Below are 18,369 nucleotides of genomic sequence, written 5' to 3' on the forward strand. Positions count from 1 at the left end.
CACTTGTGATATAACGTATGTTAATTACAGATTAAAGAAAAAGTTTAGATTTTGATTAATTTACATGATAATTAAAAAACGTTATTTCAAATGAATATGGGAGTCCAATTCAAGTATTTAATTAAGGGTTAATAGCCGGAAAATACAAGAACTATTTTCAAATTTGCATATTGCACATCACCTTCAAAAATAGCCCCAGAATACACCACCTTTTAATTTAATTGCAAATTGCACCCGCGTTGACTACCACCTTGATCGGTGGTGACGTGACTGTCGGATTTTGTTGACGTTGACGATTTTCCGATATAGGAATACGACGTCGTTTTGTTGTTACATTATAACACCCAAAACGACGTCGTTTCTTGAGTGAGTATAATTAAAAATAAAAAATAAAAAATAAAAAATGAAGAAGAAATCTCGGTCTTCTTCTCCGCTCGAGCACAGAGAGATCTCCGCTGCCTCACCGCCATCCTCCATCCTCCATCTTCGCCCCTTTCCCTGAATCTCCATCTTCCATCTCCGACTCGCCGAGATCCAACCGCCGCCTCACCTGCTATCCTCCATCTTCCATCTCCGCCCCTTTCCCTTCCATCTTCCATCTCCGACTCGCCGAGATCCATCCACCGCTTCACCGCCATCCTCCATCCTCCCTCTCCGCTCCTTTCCTTGAGTCTCCATCTTCCATCTCCGCCTGGCCGCTACCAGCCATCACAACATCAACGCCACCCCCAAATTAAACCCTAGATCATCTTGCATAAGGGGAAATCCCCAAATATGCAAATCTCTCGTCCCTACACCAATTTTCAAGGTCAAGCAAAAACAATTGCTCACCCCCTTCATCCAAGAGGAGGCGGCGCAAATCTGTGTTTTGATGGGTTTCGATGAGCTTGATTTTTGTTGTAGACGAGGAGGCAACGCAAATCGATGAGCTTGATTTTTGTTGTAGACGAGGGGGCGGCGCAAATTTGTGTTTTGATGGATTTCTACAGCAACTTCGATGGGCTTCGAGGAAGGCGTTGCAGATGGCTTCGATGGGTTTTTGTCACGGGCTTGTTACCTGTCGAGGAGGCGGATTGCGTCTCAACTTGGCGGAGGAAGGCGGAGTAGGTGAGGCGGCGGGAGGTGGTACGCTGCGGTCGCCGGTGGAGGCGCCGCTGATCCGTAGTGAAATAGAGGTTTCTGGGGAGACGGTGGTTGCTGAGTTGCTAGGGAGGTTTCTGGGGAGGCGGTAGATCCAGGCGGTGGTTGTGGGTTGCTGACAGAGGCGGCAACTGGACAACCCTTTCGGAAGGGGAGGCCGGTGATTACTCGCCGGATTCTGGAGATTTTTGTGGTGGTGGTTATGGTGGAGGTGAGGGAAAATGGTGGTTGTGGTTGTGTTTTGCCGGATTCTGGAAATGGTGATGGCTCGCCGGACTACCTGTCGGATTTTTTTTTTTTTTAATTCTTCAAAATATCAAAACTACGTCGTTTTGATAACGTGGCTTGCCAGCTTGTAAAAAAAGCCACGTGGCTGTCCATGTCATCGTCGGTCAAACTTAAGAGTTGCCGGAATTTTCGCCGTGTGCAATTTACAACTAAATTAAAAGGTGATGTATTTTGGAGCTAATTTTAAAGGTGATGTGCAATATGCAAATTTGAAAATAGTTCGTGTATTTTCCGGCTATTAACCCTTTTTAAGAAGATGTGATTTACACATTACTGGTTGGCATTCGTACAAGATGGTTTGGTGACATATCATGTTCTTTTTTTCCTTTATTTTATTTTTATTTTTAACTTTCTGATAGGCATGTCATATTTTTAAGAGGTATGCCACATGACATAAACATTCATTGCATTGGTTGATGACAATACATACATGTGTTCTGCGTAATTAATGTTTATTTTCTCACTTCGACGGGATTTGAATTCGCGACCTGAAAAATGAAAATGATCAATTCAAGACATAAATAAATGATTGAAAATTATCAATTCAAGTATTATGAATTACTAAAACTTTTACAAGCTGCGTCATTATATATTATACTATTAAATTGAACAAATAATAACTTAAAAATGGAATGGAAGCGGTCTTACAATCTATTCCAATTTATCAGCTCTCCTTCACCTTCATTTCAAAAGCAACTGTGAGTCATTTATCTTCACTTTGCGGTAAATTCCTGTGGGGTGGGGGGGTGGATGCGAGTTCAATCACGTGGGTTAAATGGACTGATTTATGTTTACCAAAAAAAGAAGGGGGGCTGGGGTTCAAGAACCTCGAGTGGTTTAATCAAGCTTTAGTGTTGAAATGGTTTTGGAGATTCCTTAACGGGAGGGACCTGCTGTGGGCTAGAGTGATTAGATCACTTTACGGGGATCTTGATTGGGGTGAGAGGTCGGTGAGTTGCTCTGGAACAGGCTGGGTTAGGAAGGGTTGGTGGCCTGGTTTGGTTGAGGCGGCTGGGGGAACGAGAGGGTCTTGGTTTTTGAACAATATTCAGATGAAGGTCGGGAATGGACAGATCACAAAATTTTGGGATCATTGGTGGCTGGGCTCTAAACCTCTCAAGTTTGTCTTTCCTAGGTTGTACCGTCTTAGTGCAAACAAGAATGCACTGATTTCCAAGTCGGGAAGATGGGAAAACGGGGAGTGGCAGTGGGAGTTGAGGTGGAGACGTGAGTTGTTTGAGAGAGAAAGGGCCGGGGCAAATGAATTGCTATCTGCTATTTCTTCAGTTTCTCTTAATGCAGATTTGGACGACGGTTGGCTGTGGAGCGCAGATAAAAATGGAATCTTTTCAACAAAATCGGCGTACTCGATCATTAGCGAGGTCAAGAAAGAAGCGGTTGCAGAGAACGAGTCCAAGGAGGGCCTTGCGAAGGTCTGGAGGGCTCCAGCCCCACATAAGGCGAGAACTACAGCTTGGAGAATTTTGAGAAATAGACTACCTACCTGTGATAACCTCCTGAGAAGAAACATCCCGTTGCAAGTGGCTGAACTGGGATGCAACGCGTGCTTTCATCAACAGGAGTCTATTAACCACTTGCTTCTTCATTGCCCAAAGACTGGAAAGGTATGGGACGAAATTTATAAGTGGCTAGGCATCTGTTTTGTGCAGCCACAAGATGTGGTTTCACACTTCCGTCTGTTCACAGATTGGAGTAAACGGAAAGAGAGCAGGAAGTTCCTTAGGGCGTTATGGTGCTGCATTAACTGGGTTCTTTGGAGGTGCCGAAATTCCAGTCGATTTGAAGTTAAAGTCTGGGAAATAAATGATGTGGTTTTGGAGATAAAAGCAAAAATGTGGAGTTGGGGTAGAGCCTTTGGAATTTCAGACGTTGGGTCTCGTTTTATGGACTAGATCTCTAGAGATTCATGCCCTTTGCTTCTGTAATTTTACATCTTGATACCTCTGGTACCTGTTTCTGGTTTTAATATAATCTCTTTTCTTACCAAAAAAAAAAAGTTTAAATCATTATATCCTGAAATAATGATTCTCATCTTTGAGGTCACGAATTGATGAGTTCCCAATAATAAAACTCATAGACTTTAGTATTCTTAATTTGACATCTCCTAGACCTTAGTATTAACTTACTCCTTTCGAATAGTTATTACCACGTCACTGATGGTCAAACTAATGTGGAGATGTGATGATTGCCAGAAATTATAATTTAACAGTTATGAATATGATTTGACCTATGGATGAATATGCAAGCGTAAGATTTATGGTCCGTTGTAACAGTGGTAATGATATTCTACAATATAAAAAAAATACAGGAAATTCATATTCATGCAATAGTGAAAAGTTGCGTCGAAACTTGGAATGCTCAAAGCTGAAGCAACTCTTTTCGATTGAACAACTTCTGCTTTTGTTTCGATGCCCACTACCATTCTTCCAAATGCAATCAAATCACAAATGTACATGTAAACAAATTAATTATCGCGTCTATCACAAATGTAAATGTAAACAAATTAATTATCGCGTCTATCACAAACGTAAATGTAAACAAATTAATTATCGCGTCTACTATTTTGTACAATAATCCTATTTGGACATAATATATTCGGGCAAAAAATAATTAAATATTTTGTAAATATTAATTTATTTTTTAAAAATAAATATTAAAAATAAAAAAAAGATTTAGTTAATTTTTATTGTTATCTTTATATTTTAGTTTTTTTGTAAGTTTTATTTTTTTAATTATTATTTTAAGTACAAAATTACAAAAATAAAATAATAAAAAATTACTTAAAAAACTACCGTTGCGGAGAAAACAATAAAACTAACTAAATCAATTTTAAATTTGAATCAAATTTTTAAATAAATTGAATTTTTAAAATATTTAATCATATCTTTTTTTTGTTCAGACATATTTTGTCCAATTAGCACTACTCTTAATCGTATATGCATCAGAACTGAAATGAAATTGCCATGGAGTTGAAGATATTTTTTTTAAAATGAGCCTATATAGGATAATTTCTCCTTCGAGAAGCTAATAAAAGATGGCGTTTCTCGTTACTTAATGAAATTCTAGCATACAACTCTACATTTGTAAAGTTAAAATAACAATATGCGGCCTTATTGAACTCAAACTACTATTGGTAAACATCGCACTACTCATTTTAAGCATCAAATGAATTCCTATGTTCCCCTTGGCTTTAAAGAGAGATTTATTCACAAATAAGAATTTAAAAAAATAGTATTATATTTTTTATAGAATAAATTGTGTATATCTTAAAATGTTTTAAGAATATATTAATGCAAAAACCCCACTTGACTACTAGAGAATTTTCTTTTCTTTATGTTCCCCTTTTTTTTTTTGGCAAGTCTCAAGTAGGGATGGCAACGGGTCGGATCTGGACCGGATCTTATCAATACCAGATCCAGATCCAGATCCATTTTTATCTATAAGATCCAGATCCGCGGATCTGAAAATTTTGGATCCAGATCCGTCAGATCCACGGGTCCGCGGGTCCAGATCTATGGATTTACTGTTTTTAAATTAAATTAAAAAAAAATTCACAAAATCAACAACATCTAATTTATATCATAAAAAATATTGCACAAAATACGTTCATGCAATACAAAGTCTTAACATAGAAAATCAAGTCATCAAAATAATTCTAATTTGTCTATTATTTTTAATTTTTAATATATCTAATATTATTAATAAAATAAATATAATAAATAAATAATATATATTAAATAAAACGGATCCACGGGTCGGATCTGGGTCGGATCCGAATCTCAATTTTCAAGATCCAAATCTGTTTTAAAAAATGAGATCCAGATCCGCGAATCCAAAAATTTGAGATCCGGATCCGTAGAAACAGATTTGGATCCACAAATCTGGACCGGGTCCACGATCCATTGCCATCCCTAGTCTCAACTTCACCAAAGTTTTATGAAACTTCACTTCAATTGGCCCGGATATTTCAATGATTATTTTGGCCTTCTTTAATTATTTAATCGGAATATCCCACCATCTAATGATAACTAATTTCCAAATTTTCAATAGTTATTAGAACAATAGCATGCCAGATTTCCAATTCTAAATATTGCATTCTACACACGAAAAAAAAATCGTGATTACCGGCGGCGTTTACCGCCGGTAATAGGGAGGCGGCCGCCGGAAAGAAGTTTACCGGCGGCAAAATGCCGCCGGCACAATACTCGTCGGTGAGTCAATTACTGGCGGCAAACGGATGCCGCCAACAAATAACGGCGGCGGCCCCGCCGTTAATTGTGACCGGACGGCGGTGGCACTTTTCGCCGGAATGCCGGAGCAATACCGACGGCGTTTACCACCGTTGATTAGTCAAGCACGCTTAACCTTGAAGTTCCTTTCGAGTGGTCGCTAGTACAGAACACTCGTATTATTGATATATCTAGTACATATTAATTTATTTAAAGTCTACTTCAATATACAATATCATATATTAATAACCTTAGAATATGTCGAGATGATATCCAAGAGATGTTGTTAATTACGGATCGATCTCGGTTCCGTCCGTATTTTTATGTCGAAAAAATATTTATTTATTGATTATTATTAATATTTATTTATTTATTTATCAATCTAGTTTATACACCATGGAGGTGTTTGGTTTGGTGGATGAGATAGATAAAATTGATAGGATTGATAAAATTGAAAGGGTGATTAAACAATCCACCCAACTTTGGGGTGATAAACAATCACTTAAATAAGTGATTAGATGCGGGCCGAATTATCAATCACGGGCTCAATCATGCAAAACAAACACTGGATTAAAATGAATTATTTTATCAATCATGTCTTATCACTCAAACCAAACGCCTCCCATAAGTATTTTAATTTGGTAATTGTAATGTATTTTGAATTTATTTCCATATGTCCTTATTTTTATGTCGAAAAGATATTTATTTATTAATTTGTTACGAGATAAGTGCAATGTTGTTTGAAAACGTGAAATAAATAGTTCAAGAAAACATAAATGTAAAAAGAAAGTGCAAGTGTAATTTTATTCCAAAACATGAATTAAATAGTTCAACCAAATATAAATACGTAGAAGTGCTTCTCAAGGTAGCTGGCCCGACCGCCTCAGTATCTCATCGAAGTAGGCCATTCGTTGCTCAAGGGGCTCGCGTGCTACTCGTTCGGCCTGAAGTGTTGCTCCATCGGCCTCAAGTGCTGCAGCCCTGTCCTCGTCAGCCTTCTGCAGCCGCTCCTCCAGCGTGGAGATCCATGTTTCATACAGCTGCTGAGACATCACGGAAGTGCCTGTGCTGTGAGTAGACCCCCTACTAACCTGGCTCCAACCGGCACTTTCAGTGTCGTATACCGTGGCCTGTCTGGCTATACGACCTCCAAGTAGATCTCATCCAGCCGGTTCTCTCGTCCAGTTTCAACAACAATGCGACGAATCTCCGCCTACTTCATACATAACAATGCATAATTGTTAGAAAATAAATACATTTCACTATGTATTACTAATATTTGATTAAATTTAAACACTTACATCTAGTCTCTCATCCTTCGCTGACAGAAAAGTTCCATCTGGGCGCATGTGGAGGCGGAGGAAGGTGCTATAGTTCTGTGCAGCCGGGGGAGGGGGGGATCTAGTCTTCAAGCTCTGTTCATGCATGCATATAAGATAAATAAGTTATTTATTGGCGATATTATATATATATATATATATATATATATATATGTGTGTGTGTGTGTGTGTGTGTATTACTTATGAACTTATTTAATAATTACTAACCAGACTCTGCTGCAGGATACGAGTGGACTGAAACGTTCCCACGTACCTGTTGATCCCTGTACCGGGTGCATCGGGCTCAGACATCCGGTTCGCACGTGCTCGCTGGGAAACGGCCTGAACATCTTCCCGGTCCCAATGTGCCTGGAGTCCCATCCAGAAATCGCCAGACATCCAGAGGGGTCTATCCATCGACCGCCCTGCATTGATATAGCCCTGAGCTACCTCTTGTAGTCGCTCATCATGTCACTGTACCTCTTGCTGGCTTTCTGCTCCCACATCGCCCTTACCTCAGGCTTTTCCTCAGGCGACCAAGCAAACTCTTTCTGTTGAAAAAAATAGTTAATTTAATATATAACATTTAACAATAGATAATGATAAATTTATATGTACTATAAATTCAATTATACCCGTAATTCCTCAAAGTACGAATCCTTCACCCCCGGGGGAGTCAACCTCCAAGTGTACCTGCCTGGGTTATCAGCCCTCTTAAATGCTTTAGTACAGGCTTTGGTCAGGCCCGCTTGCTCCATCAACACATTGTGTAAAAGTAATTTAAGGAATTATTTGCTATACGATAAATAATGATTTAAATTAAAGGGAAAATGTGCAAATGGCCCTTGAAGTAGTAGCCCCTATAGCGTATAGCTCCCTTTACTCACTGTGTGTTCAAATAGGCCCCCGAAGTCTTGAAAATCGCTCAATTAAACCCCTCTGACCAAACGCCGTTTGGTTCCGTTAGTCAACCTTTTTTTATTATTTTTAAATTAAATGTGGAGCCCATCTTCACCATTCTCTCAATCTCTCTCCCCGACAGCCTCCCTCTCTCGCCGGAACAAGGATTCATGTCCTCTCGACGGCGGCAGCAATTAATGAGCGAGAAAGGCGGTCGGCGGTGGTGGTGGCCGTCGAAGTGGAGTTGGAAGAGCCACAAAGAGCCCTACGTCGAAAACACCCACATAGACACAAAGAGCCCTCGCCCCTTCCGCCTCCTACTCCGACGAAGGGCACCACCCTCAACCACCACGGTCCCTCTCAACTATCTCTGTCTTCTCACACTAATTCCAAAAATCGCCGCCTCCACGCCATCGTCACGAGCTGTCGTGGCCGCCCCGACCGACTCCTCATCTTTCCCTGTTCAAAACCTAGATCCCCAAATAGTCGCTCCCCCTCATTCGATGGCAGCAGCAGCTACCACGGCCACTGCTGTTGCCCACGCGACGTCGTCTTCTCCCTTAAAATTGGCGAGCAACTCGCTCCTTCACCAACTCTCTCACTGTACAAGCTGTACAAAATGTTATGCCTTACGAACAGAGGTTGAATTTGCCCGTGGATCCATATGGATCGGGGAAATGGCGGGGCGGCACGTGATATTCTTCGAGGCAAAAGAGAGAGAGAGGGAGGAGAAAAGTATAGAAGCGGTAGGAGGTGGAGAAGGTAACGCCGAGACTGAGTAGGTGGCGGAGGTGGCGATCGCCGCCGCATGTGCAGCGGCGAGGAGACAGAGAGGGAGAGAGAGGCGGTTGGCGTGAGAGAGAAAGAAAAAAAAAAAAAAAAAGAGGGAAGGGGTGAGAGGCGAGGGGCAGAGGCGATATGCCGATGGCGATTTCGTCAGAGATGGGCTGATAGACTAAGGGACATGAATCCTTATTCCGGCGAGAGAGGAAGGTTGTTGGAGAGGAGAATGGTGAAGGTGGGCCCCACATTTAATTAAAAAATAAAAAAAGGTTGACTAACGGAACCAAACGGTGTTTGGTCAGAGGGGTTTAATTGAGCGATTTTTAAGACTTTGGGGGCCTATTTGCACACACAGTGAGTAAATGGAGCTATACGATATAGGGGCTACTACTTCAAGGGCCTATTTGCACATTTTTCCTTAAATTAAAATACTTACCCAGTAGGCATCCTCTCAAAGACAATCCTCCATGTGCTCCTAGTCGAGCGGGCCCTGATCTCGGCAGTTGATGGGCCTCTGGGCCTTCTAGCCCGTGAATTAGAAGAGGCCTGGGGAGTCTCAGGAGTCATAGAAATGTAACCCCCGGGCCTTGAAGATGTGTCATCAGTCTGCTCATGCTGTGCAGATCGACCAAACCCAAGGAAACCTCTACGAGTAGATATGCTACCTGTTTCAAATTGATTCAGATAAGCATTGACACAAATAAAATATAATAAATTACTTGAATCAAATGAAATTTCGACACCATAACCCCACTATCCTAACTACCAAGTGCTCGACTCTACCAGCAACTATAGGGACTATAGTGGCCCTAATTTACTAAGCCTATACTAGGTCTACCCGGCCCCCATTGTCGAAACAATACAATACAAATTAAGCAATAAAAAATAAAATAATTAAATTAAAAATAATCATTTGTTGGGTGAAGATCCTTAAGAAATAATCAATTTCTATTCAAATGGAGAAGATCATTAAGAAATTGATTAAATCTATCCCACAATATATAATAACATATCATTTCATCCTAAACACATACTAGCATACTTAAAATTCACTTAATCATACTTAATTTAACAAAATTATCTAACATAAATAAATTAATCTGACAAATTCATACTTAATCATACTATATAAACTAACAAATTAATCTAATTAATTAAAATTAATCACGCTTCATAATTAATCATACTATAAATTAATTAAAATTAATCTAATTAACACTAATCTAATTAACATTAATTTTAATCTAAAAAAATAATAGTAAATAAATAAATAAATAAAATGGGGGGGGGGGATAGAGAGCGTACGGTGGTGGTCGGCGGCGCAGCGTCGTCAAAGCAATGGCGGAGCGGCGTCCTCGAACGGAGACGAGAAAGAGAGGACCTGGGCTGGGGCGGGGTGCTGACCGACGGCAGTGGCTGGTTCCGGCGACAAAGGCAGTGCGGGTGCAGTTCCGGCAGTCTGGACGGGGGAAAGGGGGGCTGGGGGCAGGGGGAAATCGCGGCGGGCCGGGGAGAGGGGGGTATTCTGAGAAGGGTAATCGCGGCCAGACCTAATTGAATTTAGGTAATTAGCGGCGGCATTTCACCACCGCTAATTGACGATCCGTGCATTAATTATCGGTGGTGTGGTCGCCGCCGTTATTTAATAAAACATTTAATAAAAATTAATTTTAATTGATATTAATAATTACCGGCGGCGGCGACATCGCGTAAATAGCCGGTAAAATGCAAAAATTGGGTCGCCGTCTGTGCCGTGGGTGTGCCGCCGTTAATTAGCGACGGCAGCTTCGCCACCGGTAATTCTCGCCGGTGTTTCCACGTTTTTGTAGTGACACTATTTATAATATTATAATTATAATATTATAATTTTACATATAACACATATTAGTATTATTGTGAAAACTGTTTAAATATGAAATGGAATAATTAAGTAACAATGATTAAATGATTAAAATATTTGTTATGACAGTATACACGTTTATTCCCATGCCTCTCCCACAACCCAATTAATGACTATAGTATTACTCCTGTTGCATATCTATTTTATATTTTTGATTATCCTCAAAATGTATATTTATTTTGTTTTTAAATAAAGGGTTAAGGTGCAGATAGGTTCCTATAGTATAGACCCATATAACGTATTGCTCTTAATACTCAATGTGTGTGCAAATAGGCCCCAAAGTCCAAAAAATCGATCAATTAAGCCCGTTTGACTAACCATTGTTAGTCAAACTTTTTTTTTACCCCCAATTTCTTTCTTCTTCCAATTTCTACCCTCAATTTCTACCTCAATTCCAATTCAGCCACCGCCGAAATCTCCCTCGGCGCTGCCGGTCACCTCTCCCTCAATTCGCCACCGCCGCCACCGAGGTGCAAGAAGCACGCCGCTGACCTCAGCAGCGGTGCTAGAATCGAGATCGCGGAATGTCGCCGGCAAGATGCCACGACGATGACGACGACGAACATTGCCACGACGGATTGAGTGGCTACTCGTCGGAATCGTCGCAGGGGTGGTGGTAGAGGCCGTAGAGGACTCCGGTGGCGGCGGCGATGGCGGCGCCGGATTGAGGGAGAGGTGACCGACGGCCTCGTCGCTGCAGGAAGACCAGCAGCGCCGAAGGAGATGCCGGCGGTGGCTGGATTAGAATTGGTAGAAATTCGGGTAGAAATTGGGGGTAGAAATTGGAAGAAGAAAGAAATTAGGGATAAAAAAAAGTTTGACTAACGGCGGTTAGTCAAACGGGCTTAATTGATCGTTTTTTCGGACTTTGGGGGCCTATTTACACACACATTGAGTATGGAGAGCAATACACTATAGGGGCATATATTATAGAGGCCTATCTGCACCTTAACCTTTAAATAAAGGGTTAAGTACCAAATACCCCCCAACGTTGGGGCCCCTATCGCGTATAGGACCCTATAGTCAGGGTCCGCGCTGTTTACTACCTCAACGTGGCTAAACCTAAGCAAATCCCCCCCCCCCAACGTTGGGCCCCTATCGCGTATAGGACCCTATAGTACGTCCAACTCATGAATGAATACTCTCAATATTATTTCTTACTAGTACGTCCATCCGTGCGATGCACGACAAAATTGAAATTAAATGACAGTTTAAATAATATATCTAAATATTAAACACAATCAAAATATAAATAAATATAAAATATCAATTACTCAATAAAATCTCAAATTTAAAAACGTAATTTTCAGCTATGTATAAAGTGTAATGATAATTATAGTTACTAAATAATTTTAAATTATTTGATAATAAAAATGAATATACACATTATTAGTATATAGTATTCCACATAATAATAAATAAATAAATATTTTCGTATACGGACATAAATAAAAAAAGTTGTAAAATTTTATACCATATTCGTTTTTGAATTCATTTTTGCTGATTTTTGTACTATATTAAAGATTTTGTTACGAACTTAAATTTAAAATACATATTGAATATTTCTATATAAATTAAATTTGACGATATTTAAAAAATAATTAAAATTATAAAAACAATAGTGAAAAAATTGATGGAAAAAGAGAGAAAAATGAAGAAAAAAAATAGAGGGAAAAAACTCACATTTTATATATTATATAAATTTACAATTGTTACTATTGTAGATCCAATTCTCATTCACAATACTCTCAACTAATGAGGGTAAGTTATCTCTTCAGTTACCAAATAAATGTCCATAATTGTCAAATAAATAAATAAAGTGGAAATTTTACTTTTTCTTGCCCCCTAGTTATTGTGGAGAAGTGGAGGATATATGAAGAATTTACGAAGCAATGGCTACCCACAAATTCATTAAATAGAAAAAAAAAAGTTAATTTATTTTTTAAATGGAAAAATGAGTTATTTTATTATATTATTTGCAGCTATTTTTTTTTTAATATAAAAATTTACAAATTGAAATAAAAATAGATACAAATAATACAATAAAATAACTAACTTTTTTATTTAAAAGAAATTAAAGGATTATTTTTTGAAATACAAAATACATAAACACAACTCACACGCTACTGGTGAGACTTGAACTAGTGATCTCTTAAAATATAGAATTGATGTGTGGGCAACCATAATGTGACTGCATAGATTTATTGTTTATGGAATTGAATTATATATCTAAGAGTGATGCTAAATAGCCACATTGTGGCCATCTACATATTAGTTAAATTGATAAAATTTTGACTTATTTAATTTATTTTTTAAATAAAATAAAATTAGTTATTTTACTGTATTTGTCACATTGTAGTTATTTTTGTAATTTTTTTACTCCATCTGTCCCTTATACACGTCTCACTTTTCATAATGAAATGTCCCATTACAAATGTCTCATTCTTTTTTGGCAAATAATTAAAGGAATTTAATGGGCTCACCCATCATATTTTCTCTCTATACCTATTTTAAAATACTCCACCACCCGTCCACAAAAAATAGTCCTAATAAAAGCACCCACATCGGTACTCAATGGGGCTTACTCGAGTAAGCTTCCCATCGAGTAAGTCTGATTTGGGCGATGACTTACTCGAGTATTCCTCGATTAAATGAGTACGCTGCGTTCGGTTGAAATAGCACGCACCTAATTTAAAAAAAAAAAGATTTTTTTTTTTGAAATTTTGAATGCTATTCGATCGTTAACTCTAAGGAACGATACGTTAATAAAAATAGTTATTGTATTGTGGGTGAAGAATAGAGCTCACCATGTGATAAATAGTTTTCAAAAATGAAAATGGACTAACTCTTGTGGACATTCCAAAATGAAAAAGTTGAACTATTTTTTGTGGACGAAAGGAGTAATATTTATTCAATTTTCACCAACCAAATTTATCTACTAATTACATATTTATTAATTTTCATGGCAAAAGTAATGAATTATTTGTAATGAGACAGATGACGTATAAATTTTTATTTTTTTAAAAAAATTAAATAAAAAGTACTTCCTCCATTCCACTATTGTTGTCCCAAAACTTTAGATACTTTTTTTATAAGAAAAGTAAATAAAATATAACGAAAGAGGCACCAGAAGTACCAAAACGATTACAAACTCAGCGGAGATTCATCATTCGACATCCATCGATGGATCCCAACACCTTGATCAACAAAACCAAAAATTCTACCCCAACTCCACACTCTAGCTTTGACTTCTCCTATCACATTTGCACTCTCCCACGTTTTGTTCTCAAATCTACTCTCATTACGCATTTTCCAAATGAGCCAAGTAGTGCAACACCACAAAGCCATCAAAAACTTCTTATTTCTTTTTCGACTACTCAAACCACTAAAAAACTGAAAATGCGCAGGCACATCTTGTGGTTGTGCCACACAAACTTCAAACCATTGAAAAATTGCTTCCCATACCTTTGACGTCTTCGGGCAATGGAGCAACACGTGCTTCATGGATTCTTGACGATGGAAGCAGGCGTTGCATCCCACTTCGACTTCACTCAACGTCATGTTTTTTCTCAATAGATTGTCACACGTCGGTATTCTGTTCTTCAAAAATCTCCACGCGGTGAGCTTGACTTTGTTTGGGATAGGGATCTTCCACACCTTCGAACTCGTATCTATTTCCTCCGCCACCTCCGTTGCCTCACTTGCTTGTTCTTTAATAACTTCATAAGCGGACTTGGTTGTATAGCCTCTCCCTGTTTCGTCTCTCCAAATCCATCCATCCTTGGTACCTGCAGAAAGTTTAATCCTAGACACAAGACTGACCAACTGCGTGACTCCTTCCTTCTCTCTCTCAAACAACTCTCTTCTCCACCTCAACTCCCAAACCCACCCTGTATCGGTCCAATTCCCACTTTCACAAATTACAGCTTCTTTGTTCACACTCAACTGGTAAAGTCTAGGAAAAATAAACTTCAAAGGCTTTTGACCAACCCACCAATGACTCCAGAAATTAAAGAACTTCCCATCCCCCACTTTTGGCTTCAAATTATTGACAAACCAAGAATCACTCGCAGCACCCCCTACAGAAACGATCTTCGGCCACCACCCATCTCTAAATCTGCCTCTCCCCACACTCTCTAGACCTGTCTCTCCCCACACAACCTCACCATAAATGGATCTAACAACTCTAGCCCAAAGAAGATCCCTCCCTGAAAGGTACCGCCATAGCCATTTACCAACGAGTGCCTGATTAAACCACTCTAAATTCTTAAACCCCAAACCTCCTGCATCTTTTGAATCACAAAGCACCTTCCATTTCACCCAAGCAATCGCACTTTTATTAGCACCCCCTCCCCACAGAAAACCACAAAGTAAAGAATTTAAAGAACTCACAGTTGATTTTGGTAAACAAGTAAAAGAAAGCTGGTAAATCGGTATGGATTGGAGAACGGCCTTCACCAAAGTCACACGTCCCGCAAGAGAGAGCTTCCCATTTTTCCACGAATCGATTTTCTTTCTCACTTTCTCAACCAAGTAGTTCCAATCAGCCACCTTCTTGCCCTTCCTGCCCACTTTCATACCGAGATAGTTGAAAGGGAAGGAGCCAACACCACAACCCAAAACAGCCGCCATCCTCTCAATCTTACCATCCTCGACCTCAACTCCAAAGAGACTGCATTTTTTAAAATTCACAGCCAACCCTGACAGTAGCTGAAACACTCTGAGGATCCTTTTTATTGCCACTGCGTTTCTTTCTTCATCTTCAACCAAGAAGACCGTGTCGTCAGCGTATTGGAGATGCGAGATTGTAATACAGTCGTTTCCCACCTTAGCCGGCTGTATCAGTTCCTTCTCCACGGCTCTTGTGATCAAAGAATGTAGCCCCTCTGCTGCAACAAGGAAGAGAAACGGGGATAGCGGATCCCCCTGCCGTAATCCTCTTTCTAAACTCAGTTCACCAGATGGGGATCCATTCACCAAAATATTAGTCGTCGCCGAAGAGATACAGCCCCGGATCCATTTTCTCCAACGCGGCTCAAAATCCATTCTTTCAAGCATCGTATCCAGAAAATCCCACTCCACGGAGTCATAAGCTTTCGCAAAGTCCACCTTGAAGAAAATCCTCCCCTTTCTCTTCTTCGAAGCCTCCGCAATTGCTTCATTCAGGACCACCACCCCATCAAGGATATATCGCCCTCCAATGAAGGCGCTTTGATTATCCGATATAACTGAATCCATAACCTTTTTCATCCTGTTTGCCAAGATCTTCGCAATGACTTTGTAGAGACTACAGATAAGTGAGATAGGTCTAAACTCCTCGAGCGAGCAAGCTCCTTCTTTTTTTGGAATGAGGACGATGAATGAGGAGTTGCATCCCCGCGGAATTTTGCCATTGGCGTGGAATTCACTCATCACCTTTAAGAAGTCCTTCTTGATAATCTCCCATGACGCTTTCCAGAACTTGAAGTTAAAGCCATCTGGTCCCGGACTCTTGTCCCCGTCGCAACTCCAAATGGCCTCTCGAATTTCCATCTCCGAAAAAGGTTTGATCAATTCCGCATTGCTAGATACTAAAATTAAAAAATATATAAATTGATAAGATTCGCACCTTTTGAAAGATTAAATTTTACCTTTTATAGAAATGAGATAATAATACTATGACAACTTAAAATAGTGGGACCAAGGGAGTATAAAATAACTTCAAAAAAGTAAATACAATACAAACAATATAATAAAATACTTAAACTTGGCGTTGGTGGTGCTCGTCTGATGCTTTTGTCGGCTATGCTTGCTGCCTGGGATGCGTCTACAGTCAGGATTTTTGTCGAACATCTGGTGGGCTGTGGTCTGCTTTTAATCGAACACTTGGTGGGCATATGGGCAGCTCTATTTGGCTTCGGGCTGTGGTGTTCGTGTGTGCTATGGTAGCTTAGGTTCGTGGTGTTGCTGGATCATCTCGGCAGCTTGGTGCCGCGGCGCTCAACAGGCCTATCTTGACTCCGGCGACGGCGTTTTACCGGCCGGGAGTTGCTTTTGGGGACGTTTGAGTGTCTTTTTTGATGGGGTTAAACCGGCGACGACGTATAACCGGCCGAGTCTTCTCCTTTTTTGTGTGTTTTTTGAGCATCTTAGTTTTGGAAAGCTCACGGCGACGGCGTATAACCGGTCGTGTTGTTTTTCTGTGTTAGTTTGGGTTTTTTGGTTGGTGCTAACGGCGATGGAGTCTAACCGGCCGTTTAGCTTTCTCTGTTTTGGTTTTTTGGAGACTTTTCAGCCCTCTAAGTTTTTTACTTCTACGTTTTTGGGGAGAGAGCCGGGATTGTTTGGGGACGATGGTTAGGCTGGAGTTCCGAAAACTTTCCCTTCCGCTCTCTCCTCTCTTTTAGACGGGCACTCTTTTTCCTTTTTACGGTTTTTCCCACTGGGTTTTCCGTAAAAGGTTTTAATGAGGCCCGACCCTTAGTCTGCTCCGTTTGTGCTTTCAAGGGTTTTTCTTTAGGTTTTTTTTTTCTTCTTTTTAATAAATTCGCATTTAATTAATAATAAAATACTTAAACTCTATTTTTATTTTAAAAAATAAATCAAATAATTTTATTTTTATTTATTTAGCTAGTTTGTGAGTGGTGATGCATAGATCTATTGATTATCAAAATCTTATAAAATACGGAAAGCAATACCTACTGAAATCTACAGTGCTCTGCACTCGTAATTAATTCTCTTTTCCTCCTTGGAATTACCAAAACCTGTTGCCTCGTTTTTTTTTTGTTTTTTTTTCTTTGTTGTTGTTGAGTGAGTTATGGCTCTTACATCACTTTCCTCAATACGCAACCAAATTAACGAAAAATGATTGTTATGATTCATCCAATTCGATTACCAGGCAGACAAAATACACTAGGGCGGCATACTCTCTCCCTCTCAATAGATGCAGTGAGTATCTATTAAACCAAGTAGTAATAATTGCAGCATTCAGTGTATACATAAAATTAAAATTAAAATGTGGTTGCATATTCCCTCAAAAAAATATGTGGTTGGTACATATTAATTTATTGCTATATGATCTTTGTCATGCCTATATATGTATACCAACGTAAGCATCAAATATTGTGTTTGGAAAAAATATAGAATTATAGCACATACTATTTATTCTCAAACAAACGTCGTATTTCAAAATTCTATATGAAAACTATGTCAAACTATCGGATTCACTCGTTTTAATTTTAAAATACTACCATAACTTGGTAGATTCTACTTCTCCACAATAACTAGGGGGCAAGAAAAAGTTTTTTTTTTTCCCCACTTTTTTCATGTATATTATTTGGCAATTATATATGAACATTTATTTGGTAACTGAAGAGATAACTTACCCTCACTGTAAAAATGTATAAAGTGTGTTCCATGCATCAAAACAAAATCAAGAAACAATTTTGAGCTACATATATGAATGATTGGAAAAGGAATATTAAGTGGAAATAAGATGGCCAAAATTTCAGTCATCATATCTTAACCATAGCAGAACACGACATTCGCTCTGTACAAAGTAAAAGGACTACACTTGATGGATAAAAAAAGAAAAAGAAAAATTATTATGAATCCCCATTGAAAATAAATAAAGTGTAGGTCCTCTTAAATTCAATATTGTGGTGTGGAAAAATGTAATCAAGGGTTGAAGAAGAAATTCCCACATTTACACTTCCAACACATTGGCTTGTAACTGGAGACATCATCTCCTCTTGAATATTCAATGGTATTTGTTGGGATTTTTCCATAGATTTGTTTGATGGCTGGTGCA

General features: G+C 39.2%; 1 protein-coding gene across 1 annotated transcript; it reads right to left on the minus strand.

Annotated features, from left to right (window-relative positions):
* Nucleotides 1-8,413: 8,413 nt before the first annotated feature.
* Nucleotides 8,414-16,112, minus strand: LOC131009804 (uncharacterized). The gene is made up of 3 exons (XM_057937210.1): nucleotides 13,733-16,112; nucleotides 9,117-9,345; nucleotides 8,414-8,507 (listed from the first exon to the last, which is right to left on the minus strand). The coding sequence occupies exons 1-3, from the start codon at nucleotides 16,110-16,112 to the stop codon at nucleotides 8,414-8,416; spliced, it is 2,703 nt and encodes a 900-aa protein (XP_057793193.1).
* Between the last annotated feature and the right edge of the window lie 2,257 nt (nucleotides 16,113-18,369).

Source organism: Salvia miltiorrhiza, chromosome 2 (genome assembly GCF_028751815.1).
Source record: "Salvia miltiorrhiza cultivar Shanhuang (shh) chromosome 2, IMPLAD_Smil_shh, whole genome shotgun sequence".
NCBI lineage: Eukaryota > Viridiplantae > Streptophyta > Magnoliopsida > Lamiales > Lamiaceae > Salvia > Salvia miltiorrhiza.

Bases quoted from the DNA above. Each gene is read 5' to 3' on its own strand.
- LOC131009804 (XM_057937210.1), bottom strand. From the start codon at position 16,112: ATGGAAATTCGAGAGGCCATTTGGAGTTGCGACGGGGACAAGAGTCCG. The intron at 9,346-13,732 runs GTTTGTAATCGT...AATTTGAAACAG, and splicing joins GAATGATGAATCTCCGCTGA to GTAGCATATCTACTCGTAGA. The intron at 8,508-9,116 runs GTAAGTATTTTA...CATTTTGTACAG, and splicing joins TTTGAGAGGATGCCTACTGG to CTTGTACAGTGAGAGAGTTG.